At 52.5% G+C, this 12,225-nt stretch overlaps 1 protein-coding gene across 1 annotated transcript in view; it reads right to left on the bottom strand.

Moving 5' to 3' along the window:
- The window catches only part of DEDD (death effector domain containing), a 48,598-nt gene extending 41,518 nt beyond the window's left edge, over nucleotides 1–7,080 (bottom strand). The window contains exon 1 of the mRNA XM_059718658.1: nucleotides 7,058–7,080. Coding sequence (XP_059574641.1) covers nucleotides 7,058–7,072 — 15 coding nt within the window. The 5' untranslated portion in view covers nucleotides 7,073–7,080. The remainder of the gene's footprint in view (nucleotides 1–7,057) is intronic.
- Between the last annotated feature and the right edge of the window lie 5,145 nt (nucleotides 7,081–12,225).

Raw genomic sequence — 12,225 nt, 5'->3', positions numbered from 1 at the left:
GCTGGGAGTGTTACTGAGCCTCCGTGGTGTCTGAGAGTCCCAAGGAACGTGTTCATTCCTGTCTCTGTCCTCCCAAAAGCAAACCCCAGGTGACAGGTTTGTTTGGAGGGGAGAATGCCGAGTAGGGTGACCACTCACCTCTAATTGGGCAGGATGGTCCTGGAATAGGAACAAGTCACGGTCCCATGTTGCATGACTCTGGAACAGCATTTGTCCTGGATCTGCAGTATCCTGCAGGGATTGAAAGATGCCAGGTTTCCTCTTGCAGGTGGGCAGTGTTTCAGCCTACAAGGGGCTGCAGGGAGCAGGACACAGGGGGTGCAATGTGTACGTGTGCACCTGCACACATGCACGTGGCCAGGAGTACAGCTGGGCAGTATGAAGAGCAGCTCCCTGCAGGTAATGGGGCAGGCGGGCAGATTGAGGCCCCCACAGTGAGGGAGGGAGTGGGGCAGGAGCTGGGCCGGAGGGTGCTGCCCAGGCAGGGTGGTGCATGGGACCCAGGCCGGGGCAGGGAGCAGAATGGAGCTACAGGCAACTCGTCCAGGGGGCAAGGGGTGCTTCCTCACCATTGCTGCACCCCCTGAGGGGGGCACATGCCCCCCCCCCCCCAATTTGTGCACAGGGCAGGGGTGGATACAGGCTGCCCGCTGCAGGCTCAGGGCTCCCACCCTGATGCCTTTGCCCTGGGAGCCCCCATGCCGCCACACCAGCACACCCCCTGCCCACCCAGCAACAACAGGGGGCACAACTCCACACTACCGCCCCTGCTGTTGCCAGGTAGACTGGGGATGCACAGCTGGTGTGGGGCTCCCTGGGGAAGGGCAGCGGGGTGGGGAGCCCTGAGCCCACAGCGGGCAGCCCGCATCTCCCCCCACTTGGCTTGGCTCCAGCCGTGCCACCAGCAGTGGGGGAGGCAGGTATGTGTCCTGCTTTTACATTTTAAAAAGGTGATCACCCTAGCACTGATGCCCAGACGTGTAGGATACAAAGTGGTAGAGGGCAGTGTCCAGGGACCCGGGGGTCTGGGGCAGGAACAACTAAGCCCACTCCTGGAGCAGCCCAGGTCAGGTCAGGAGAGCCCTCCGGCATGGCCAGGCCTGCCCCACACGCTCGCACGCTGGTCTGTAGGTTGGTGCTGCCCCAGCAGAGAGTGGAGCATCCGTCAGCTCCTCCCTGTGTGTCCTGGGAGGCCGGCAGTGCTGTCACCCCAGTACAGACAGTTGCTGGGGACCGAGAGACACCATGACGCGCCTGTCACCTCATGCTCCTCTGGCTTGCACCCTCCTGTCCCACCAGGCTTCACCGGCCAGGATGTCCTACACCTCCTAGCTTGAGCTAGTGGCACTCTCAGAGCACAGGGCCTGGCTGCTCCCCACACCCTTGTTAGGACCATAAAAATTCAAAACCAGGGCATCTGGCCAGCAAGGCAGAGGTCCAAGGAGCACATACATGAGTGATGTTGCTGAGAGAAATCTCACAGGAAGTAGGAGGGGGTTTATACTCCCTGTCAGGGGCTTGAGGTGCCTATACGTTCCCTTGGTCACTTGACTCCTTCTTAACATCCTCATAGGAGGGACCAGACTGGGCTGGGGCTGCTGTCTGACCAGCTGTGCAGTGGTGCTAAGGACCCAGGTTGCGTCTGCTGGCCTGGCTGCCTCAGGTTGAATCCCTGTGGTCCTAGCAGCCCCCAGTGGAGAGGGTGGGTGTGCCACTGGGTGTGCCTCCTTTACGGGAAGAAAGTGCTCCAGGGTCCGGTACTGGTGGAAACACAGGAGGAATAGAAGGGACGCCCCCCCATTGCAGACCCCCAAGGACAGTCATGATCTCAATCTCACCAGGCCACAGGAGCAAAGCAGGACCCAGTGAAGCAACCAGGCCAACCGCTTCCCAGGGAGGCCTCACTGCACCCCAAGCCCAGGCAGTGCTGGTGGTCCTGGAGCTGTAAAGGCCAATGTGAGGAGCCTGAAGCAGTCACAGGCTGGGATTCCTCTCCTCTTCCTTTCTCCACTCTCTTTTCTCTGCATCAAGGGCAAGACACATTCCTTGACACAGGGTGCCTCTTGGTTTCATAGATTCATGGACATTACGGCTGGAAGGCACCTTGGAAGATCATTGAGTCCAGCCCCCTGCCCCAGGGGCAGGAAGTCAGCAGGGGTCACAGGATCCCAGCAAGATAAATGTCCAATTGACTCTTAAAGGAGTCCAGAGTAGGTGCTTGCACGACCTCTGGCAGCAGTCTGTTCCAAGCCTTGGGGCCTCGGACAGGAAAGAAGTTCTTCCTTATGTCCAGCCTGAAACAGTCTTGTAGGAGTTTGTGACCATTTGACCTTGTCATTCCATGGGGCGCTCTGGTGAACAGACTTTCCATCAGATCCTGGTGAGCACCCCTTATATACTTATAGGCAGCTACCAAGTCCCCCCTGAGCTTGCTCTTTTCCAGGCTGAAGAGTCCCATGGCTCTCAGCCTCTCATTATAACACCTGTTTTCCTGCCCTCTGATCATGCACGTGGCTCTCCTCTGGACTCTCTCAAGCTTTTCCACATACTTTTTAAATTGTGGAGCCCAGAACTGGACGCAGTACTCCAGCTGCGGCCTCACCAAGGCCGAGTACAGCAGGAGGATGACATCCTGAGATTTGCTAGAGAAGCATCTATGGATGCAAGCCAGAATTTTGCTCACTTTGCTGGCTGCAACATCACATTGGTGGCTTGTATTCATCTTGTGGTCAATCATGACCCCCAAATCCCTTTTGACCATGGTGCTAGCAAGCATAGCACTGCCAAGCCTATAAGCATGCTGCGGGTTTTCCTTCCCAAGGTGGAGTACCTTGCATTTTTCAGCGTTGAAGGCCATCAGGTTTTTGTCCACCAATTTTCCGAGCCTGCCAAGGTCAGCCTGGATCACCATCCTGTCCTTGGGTGTGGATGTTTTACCCCAAAGTTTGGTGTCATCAGCGAACTTGGGCAGTCCACTTCTGATACCAATGTCCACATCATTAATGAAGATGTTGAAAAGAATAGGCTCAAGGACAGAGCCTTGGGGGGACCCCACTGGTCACAGGGCACCATGATGATTGACTTCATCAGCTACCACCCTCTGGGTCAAACCACGGAGCCAATTCCACAGCCCACAGACTGTGATGTAGACGAGGCCGCAGTTGGCCAGTTTTTCTATGAGATGGTCATGGGATACCAGATCAAAAGCTTTTTTAAAATCAAGATATATGACGTCAATCTCTTCTCCCTTGTCCAGGTGATAGGTCACGCAGGTTCCTATCCTGTGTACAGGACCTCCACCTGACACAGGAAGTACACGGTCCCCCTAGGGGGATGCCTTACTGGATCTGGTATTGGCAACGGGGGATGATATGGTAGGGGACCTACAGATCGGTGGCCATTTGGGGGACAGTGATCACCTAATAATAGAATTCATCATAAGACGTCGAGTGGGTAAGGTAACTAGTAGGGTGAAAGTGCTAGACTTTAGGAAAGCTGATTTCAATGAACGATTTCAATGATTTTCCTTGATTAGTCAAGGACGCACTGCAGAGTAGGAGTTTTGAAAAGATGGGAGCCCAAGAAAGGTGGCTGTGCCTTAAGGAAATGATCCTTCGGGCACAAAGCAAGACGATCCCGATGCGAGGAAAAAGAGGGAAAGGGGCCAGGAGGATTCCTTGGCTGACCAGAGAAATCCAGGGCAGTCTACGGGCCAAAAAGGGGGGCATATAAAAAGTGGAAACAGGGAGAGATTACTAAAGAGGAGTATACCTCCTCTGCTCGTGCTTGTAGGGAGGCAGTTAGATGGGCCAAAGCTACCATGGAGCTGAGGATGGCATCCCAAGTAAAGGATAACAAAAAATTGTTTTTTAGATATATAGGGAGTAAAAGGAAGGCCCAGGGAGGAATAGGACCCCTGCTAAACGGGCAGAAACAATTGGTGACGGACAGGGGGGACAAGGCTGAACTCCTCAACGAGTTCTTTGCCTCAGTGTTCCTAAGCGAGGGGCACGACAAGTCTCTCACTGGGGTTGTAGAGAGGCAGCAGCAAGACGCCAGACTGCCATGCGTAGACCCTGAGATGGTTCAGAGTCACTTGGAGGAACTGGATGCGTTCAAGTCGGCAGGCCCGGATGAGCTCCATCCGAGGGTACTGAAGGCACTGGCTGACGTCATTGCACAGCCACTGGCGGAAATATTCGAACACTCGTGGCGCACGGGCCAGGTCCCGGAGGACTGGAAAAGGGCCAATGTGGTCCCCATTTTCAAGATGGGGAGGAAGGAGGACCCGGGCAACTATAGGCCAGTCAGTCTCACCTCCATCCTCGGCAAAATCTTTGAAAAAATTATCAAGGCTCACATTTGCGAGAGCCCGGCAGGACAAATCATGCTGAAGGGAAACCAGCACAGGTTCATAGCAGGCAGATCGTGCCTGACTAATCTAGTCTCTTTTTATGACCAGGTTATGAAACGCCTGGACACAGGAGTAGGGGTTGACGTGGTTTACTTAGACTTCAGGAAGGCCTTCGATACAGTATCCCACCCCATACTGGTGAACAAGTTAAGAGGCTGTGACTTGGATGACTACACAGTCCGGTGGGTGGCAAATTGGCTAGAGGGTCGCACTCAGAGAGTCGTAGTGGATGGGTCGGTATTGACCTGGAAGGGTATGGGCAGTGGGGTCCCACAGGGCTTGGTCCTTGGACCGATACTCTTCAATGTCTTCATCAGCGACTTGGACGAGGGAGCGAAGTGTACTCTGTCCAAGTTTGCAGATGACACAAAACTGTGGGGAGAAGTGGACACGCCGGAGGGCAGGGAACAGCTGCAAGCAGACCTGGACAGGTTGGACATATGGGCAGAAAACAACAGAATGCAGTTCAACAAGGAGAAATGCAAAGTGCTGCACCTAGGGAGGAAAAATGTCCAGCACACCTACAGCCTAGGGAATGACCTGCTGGGTGGCACGGAAGAGGAAAGGGATCTGGAGTCCTAGTGGACTCCAAGATGAACATGAGTCGGCAGTGTGACGAAGCCATCAGAAAAGCTAATGGCACTTTATCGTGCATCAGCAGATGCATGATGAATAGATCCAAAGAGGTGATTCTTCCCCTCTATCGGGCGCTGGTCAGACCACAGCTGAAGTACTGCGTGCAATTCTGGACACCACACTTCAAGAGGGATGCAGATAACCTGGAGAGAGTCCAGAGAAGGGCCACTCGTATGGTTAAGGGCTTGCAGGCCAAGCCCTACGAGGAGAGACTAGAGAACCTGGACCTTTTCAGCCTCCGCAAGAGAAGGTTGAGAGGCGACCTTGTGGCCGCCTATAAGTTCATCATGGGGGTGCAGAAGGGAGTTGGTGAGGTTTTATTCACCAAGGCGCCCCCGGGGGTTACAAGAAATAATGGCCACAAGCTAGCAGAGAGCAGATTTAGATTGGACATTAGGAAGAACTTCTTCACAGTTCGAGTGGCCAAGGTCTGGAACGGGCTCCCAAGGGAGGTGGTGCTCTCCCCTACTCTGGGGGTCTTCAAGAGGAGGCTAGGTAGGCATCTAGCTGGGGTCATCTAGACCCAGCACTCTTTCCTACCTATGCAGGGGGTCGGACTCGATGATCTATTGAGGTCCCTTCCGACCCTAACATCTATGAATCTATACAAGGAAATGAGATTGGTCAGGCAAGACCTACCCGCAACAAACCCGTGCTGGCTATCCCTCAGGATGTTGCCTTCAGCCAGTTTGTCAAGAACGGTCTTGTAACAGGTATCCGCTCTGGGCCGACCTAAACGTGGCCCACACACCTTTTCCTGGGGCAACCGCCCGCCTACTCTCCTGCCATGCCTTGTTGTTAATTGATTAAGTGGTGTTAATTAGTGGGAGGCTGCCCTCATACTGCCCCGCTGCCAGGGGGCGCTATCTGCAGATCCGTTTCCTCCCCTACACCGCAGTCCACACCTCGCCGACAGAATGGACGTTGTGTCCCAGCCTTATTACAATCTGGCCCTTTTTGTCCTCTCTGGGCCTTCCTTTCTTTGACATGCGCCCTCTCCGGCGCTAGGGCTCTCCTTGGCCCTAACTCACTATGTGCCCTCTTCCCTGGGACTCCCCAATTGAGCTGTCCCTCCTCTGGGGCCTCCTCAGTAATGCTGCCCCTTCTCTGGGGCCTCCGTGCCTGCACTGGGGCTTCTCAATAATGCCGCCCCTTCTCCGGGGCGTCACCGTGCCCGCACTGGGGCTTCTCAATAGTGCTGCCCCCTCTCCGGGGTTCTCAGTGTGCCTGCACTGGGGCTTCTCAGTAGTGCCCCCTCTCCAGGGCCTTTTCAATAAAGGCTGCCCTCTCTCTGGGCTCACCACGCCCACACTGGGGCTTCTCAGTAGTGCTGCCCCCTTTCTGGGGCTCCTCAGTAATGTTGTGCCCTCTCTGGACTCACCACGCCCGCACTGGGGTCATCTCAATAATGCTGCCCTCTCTCTGGGGCCGTCTCAGTAAAGGCTGCCCTCTCCCTGGGCTCACCATGCCCGCACTGGGGCTTCTCCATAGTGCCCCCCTCTCCAGGGCTCCTCAGTAGTGCTGCCTTCTCTCCGGGGCCTCACCACACCCGCACTGGGGCTTCTCAGTAATGCTGCCCCCTGTCTGGGGCTCCTCAGTAATGTTGCGCCCTCTCTGGGCTCACCACGCCCGCACTGGGGCTTCTCAGTAGTGCCCCCTCTCCGGGGCCTTCTCAATAATTCTGCCCTCTCTCTGGGGCTGTCTCAATAAAGGCTGCCCTCTCTCTGGGCTCACCACAATGCTGCCCCCTTCTCCAGGGCTCACCGTGCCCACACTGGGGCTTCTCCACAATGCTGCCCCTTTCTCTGGGGCTGGGGTCTGTGCACCCCAAATGCTGTGCCCCCACTGGCACTGGGTCCCCACACTTCTCTGTGGGTCCCCTATGAGGCCTCCTCCAACCCGTAATAGCCTCACCCAAACCACCGGTTACAAACAACAACGCAAACACAAGCCCTCCGGCTATAACTTAAACAGAAGCTGCCCGGCCATAACAACGCTCAAGCCTACCAGGAAATACTCCATCCTTTCCCTGAGAGAGCTCCTTCCTCTATGGCTGCTAGTAAGGAACCACCTCTGGCCTCATCTCCTAGGTTTATAAAGGAGCCTGGTCCGGCCCCTTTCAATCAGCTGACCGCTGGCAGGTGTGACCTCTTGCTCCCTCCAGTTGCCCTGGCAACCCACAGCTGGGCTCCTTCCTCCCTGCTAGGGCTCCTTCCCCAGCAGTTTTTCCCTTCGTAGGAGCAGGGCACCTCACTGCTCTGTGACAGGTCTCTTTGATGATTTTTCCCAAGATCTTCCCTGGGATAGAGGTCAGGCTGATGGGCCTGTAGTTCCCTGGATCTACTTTCCTCCCTTTCTTGAAGATAGGCACCATATTGGCCTTCTTCCAATCTTTGGGCACTTCGCCTGAGCGCCAGGAGTTCTCGAAGATCCATGCTAGTAGCAGAGCTATGCTTGAGGTTGTACAATCCTTGAGCCACAGATCCATCCACAGAAGTTGCAGGTCTTTCCACAGGGGAAAGCAGGCTGGAGCCTGGGATTCATCTCCTCCTCCTTCATCTTCTCTGCCTTGCGGGCAAGACACTTTACGGCCCACAGAAAGACCTGTAACTTCTGTGGATGGATCTGTGGCTCAAGGTTTGGACTCTTAAGTCATCTCAAGATTCATCAATGAGCCATGGTAGAGATCATCCTCGAATCAAGGGATTTCTGACATCCATGCATACAGACATTCAATACAAAACACCCCTCTCCTCTTGATAACATAGTCCTGTGAGAATTTGGGCCAGACGGTGACCCATCTCATGCCGTCCACTTCAGGCTTAAACAGACATTTCACTGGCAGCAGCAGTAGGCTCCTTCAGCTCTTCTAGAGGAGCTCCAGCAACCAGAAGTGTTGGCAGGTCTAAAATAGCAGCTGATGGACTTTGCAGAATCTGCGTCCATCAGCAGCGCAACACCTTTGGTTGCAGAGCAGAAGCCCTGCAGCCTGGGTCAGCTCTGTAAGGTTCAGTCATGCTTCTCCCCTACAGCCCTTGCAACTGGGTCAGTCACACTCAACAAGTAATCGAGGCCAGCTGACCCCCAGCCCCTTCCCTTTGGTTGGTTCTGGGGCTGCTTTTAAGGCTACTCCTCCAGCACTTAAGCCCTGCTGAGCAACTTACTGGTTTCCAGTTTGGCTTTCAGCAACATCTCTGGCTTTCCTGGTTTCTGCCCCTACTTTTGGCTTGGTTTCTGGATTTCAGCTTTCGATTTCCCTGAAGATCTGTTTCTTGGCTCCTGACCCTGGTTTAGCTCTGTTTCTGGGCCTCACCTTGTGGATTGTTCCTGGCATTTGGTAACTAGACTTCTGATTCCCAGATCCTGACCTTGGCTTGATACTTGGTTCCTGATCTGTGGCTTCTGACCCCTACCATTGCAATCCCCAGTGCCACTTCTAGCTCTGCCCACTAGGCTGGCTGGCCTGGTAGACAGTGATACTGTTGTTGCAGAGGTCCCACTGTCTGAGACTTGGCCTTGCATCCAGTCAGTGTGCCTGCTTAGTGTCTGGAATCTGGATCTTATATGATACTTGCCCTGTAGCTCCACAGACAGATGTAGGCACCCACTGTGGCTCAGTCACATAGTTTCAGATGTCACCTTCATCTGGTTCAAAGGCTCTTACAGGTAAAACATCTTGTTTCTTGGAGAACTGGATTTCTTGCCTTGTTTTGTATTCAGCTACCATTTCTAGGTGGATCTAATCTAAGCAAGTTTTCAGCTGGTGGTTTATTAGTAGTTCTTCAGTACTGTGATCTGTAGCACTGCATGTGCTCTTGTAGAAAGAAATTAGCAAATTTTGATTCTAATCACCATCAGTGATTCACTTCAATGCATCTTTAGTAGTTTGGACCATCTGCTCAGCTTGCCTATTTGATGACAGGTGAAATGATGTGAATGTGGTGTGATGGATGAGATCCCTCTCCAAAAACATAAATTCTTCAGAGGTGGATTGCACAGCATTGTTGGATGCAAGTGGTATCTGAAAAACCATGAGTTCCAAACAGCTGCCATAAAACTCGTATTATGGTGTGTAAAGTCATTCATTCAATGGAAACAACTTCCAACCTCTTTGAGAAAGAATCAGCGACAATAAATATCTGGCCTTGGAAAGGGTCAGCAAAATCTCTGTACAGGTGAGACTATGGTGTCCTGGCCACTTCCCTTGGACGGGACTGGGCCTTAGCTGGTGCATGGTGTGTACTCGGCATGGCTCACACCTCTTTAATATTTGCTTGATGTCATCATCTAGTTTTGGCCACCATATGTAACTTCTGGCAAGTGCTTTCATGCGAAGAATTCCTGAATCTCCCACCTGGAGAGCATCAGGAATGCATGTTCCTCCTGTATTGGGAATGACCACTCAGTTACCCCATAGGAGGCATCCCTTAAGGGTGAAAAGTTCATGTTGATGTGTAACAAATAGCTTAAATTCATCTGCAACCTTTGCCAAAGGCCACCCGCTCCATACCTAGTTTAGCACCTGGTATAACACTGGATCCTTAGAAGTCATATGAGCAATGTCATCTGCCTGGAGATGAGGATTGGAAGAGGGATTCTAGCATCAGCACTTCAGAGAGCAGAGGAACAACAAATTCAAGGAAAGATAATGCTAAACACCTAATTGCATCTGCATTGACTATCAATGTCGCAGGGGTGTCGAAATTCAGCCATATACATTTAAAAGTAAGGATCAACAAAGCATACATGGCAAAATGACCTAGGATGTTGGTCCATTCTTGGTGAATAACCCTAGCAATGGTTTATGATCTGTCACAATTGTGAATTTGCAGCCATATACGTGGTCATGGAATTTCTTAACCCCAGTGACAACTGCTTCCCTATCAACTTGGATGTAATTCCTCTCAGTCTTATTCATAGTTTGTGAATAGTAAGCAGTGGGAGCTCTGTGTCCATCATTCGGCAAGTGATGGAGGACAACCTCCACTGCATACAGTGAAGCATCGCAAGTAAGCAGACCTGGCTTCTCCAGGTCATAATGGACTAGCACGCTATCAGACTATAACAGTCGCTTCACATAATTGAAAACCTTGTTATGCAGTTTAGTTCTTTTCTATGTGGCATCCGTATCCAATAGACAAGGCAAAGGTTTGGTGAGTGTAGCCTTGTCTTTTAGGAAAGAATGGTAGGAATTAAGCAGACCCAGGAATGTTTGCAGTTCCTGCTTATTCTTTGGTGCTGGGACTTTTACATTTGTTGGATGAATTCTGGTGGCATCTACTCAGAACCCCAACAACTCCACTTTGGTTACACCAAAAGCACATTTCTCTTTTTTGAGTTTCAGGCCAGCATTGGAGATGTGGCATAATACTTTTCTCAGTCAGATATCTAATGCTGGCACAGACCCAATTCCAGTGATGACCTCAGCAAAATATGGCATGATTCCCTTAAGACCAGCAAGTAAGTCTTCCATAACCTTTTGGAAAAATCTGGAGGCAATGCTTACTCCAAATTGTAGACCCTTGGCTTGGAAGTCTCCCTTATGGGTGATGATTATCTATGGGCTTGATCATCCACAGAGAATTGTTACAGAATCATAGAAAATGAGGGTTGGAAGGGACCTCAGGAGGTCACATCTAGTCCAACCCCTTGCTCAAAGCAGGACCAGCCCCAACTTTATCATCCCAGCCAAATATGCTTGGGCCAAGTCTAAATTAGCAAAAACCTTCCCTCTAGCAAGAGTGGCAAGAGGCTGATTTACTGCTGGAATCTGGCATGGGTGTTTCTACAGTGCCTTATTAATGGTACACTTGCAGTCAGCACATAATCAAATACCACCATTTGGCTTTATGATGGGAGTGGCTCATGTTGGATTTCAATTTGCTCATTCCACACATTGATCAATCTCCATCAATATCAACACACCAATAGGCTAGGGGAGGATCTTCACAGCAGTACAGTGTCAGGAAGGGATCTCAGAGTCAGAGTTGACTCCAAGATGAATATGAGCCATCAGTGTGATGAAGTAATCCGTAAAGCTAACCACACTCTATCATGCATTAGCAGGTGCATCATGAACAGGCCCAGGGAGGTAATACTTCCTCTCAATGCAGCATTGGTCAGGCTGCAGCTGGAGTACTGTGTCCAGTTCTGGGCACCGCACTTCAGGAGGGAAGTGGACAACCTCAAGAGGGTGCAGAGAAGGGCCATGCAGGTAAGGCCCTATGAGGAGAGACTGAGGAACCTGGATCTCTTCAGCCTCCACAAGAGAAGGCTGAGAGGGGATCTTATGGCCATTTACAGTTTCATCACAGGGGACAGCAAGATATAGGAGATGCTCTGTTTACTAGGGCACCCCTAGCAATAACCAAGCCACAAACCAAGCCACAAACTGCCAGAGAGCAGATTTAGGTTGGACATCAGGAACAACTTCTTTACAGTAAGGGTTGCCAGAATCTGGAATGGGCTTCCAAGGGAGGTGGTGCTCTCCCCTATGTTGCAGAGCACTTAGGTGCCCTGCTCCTAAGAAGGAAAACTGCTAGGGAAAGAGCCCTAGCAGTGAATGAGGAGCCCCGCTGTTGGTTGCCAGGGCAACTGGAGGGAGCAAGAGATCGAAGGGGCTGGCGGTCAGCTGATTGAAAGGGGCAGGGCCGGGCTCCCTTATAAACCCTAGGAGCTGAGGCCAGAGGAGTTCTCTGCCAGCAGCCCAGGAGGAAGGAGCTCTCTACTGTGGAAGAGAAGAGAAGCCTGATGAGGGAGCAACGTCTGGCATTGCTGCAGGATGAAGAAACCCGGGTAGGCTTAAGCATGATTATAGCCGGGCGGCTTCAGTTTATGTTATAGCCTAGGGGCTTGAGTTTGTGTTGCTGTTTATCACCGGTTGTTTGGGGGAGGCTATTAGGGGTTGGAGGAGGCCTTGTAGGGGACTCACACTAGTGTGGGGACCCAAGCACCACTGAGGGCACAGCATTCGGGGTGCACAGACCCCAGCCCCAGAGAGGGGCAGTTGAGAAGCCCCAGTGCGAGCGCGGTGAGCCCCAGAGAAGGGGCAGCATTACTGAGGAGCCCCAGGAGAGGGGGCATTGCTGAGAAGCCCCAGTGTGGGCACGGTGAGCCCCAGAGAGGGGGCAGCCTTACTCAGGAGGCCCCCGAGCGAGGGCGGCATTGTAGAAGAG

Source organism: Alligator mississippiensis, chromosome 15, assembly GCF_030867095.1.
Source record: "Alligator mississippiensis isolate rAllMis1 chromosome 15, rAllMis1, whole genome shotgun sequence".
Taxonomy (NCBI): domain Eukaryota; kingdom Metazoa; phylum Chordata; order Crocodylia; family Alligatoridae; genus Alligator; species Alligator mississippiensis.
Note: the sequence above shows the minus strand (reverse complement) of the source record. Positions and strands in the feature narration are given on the sequence as shown.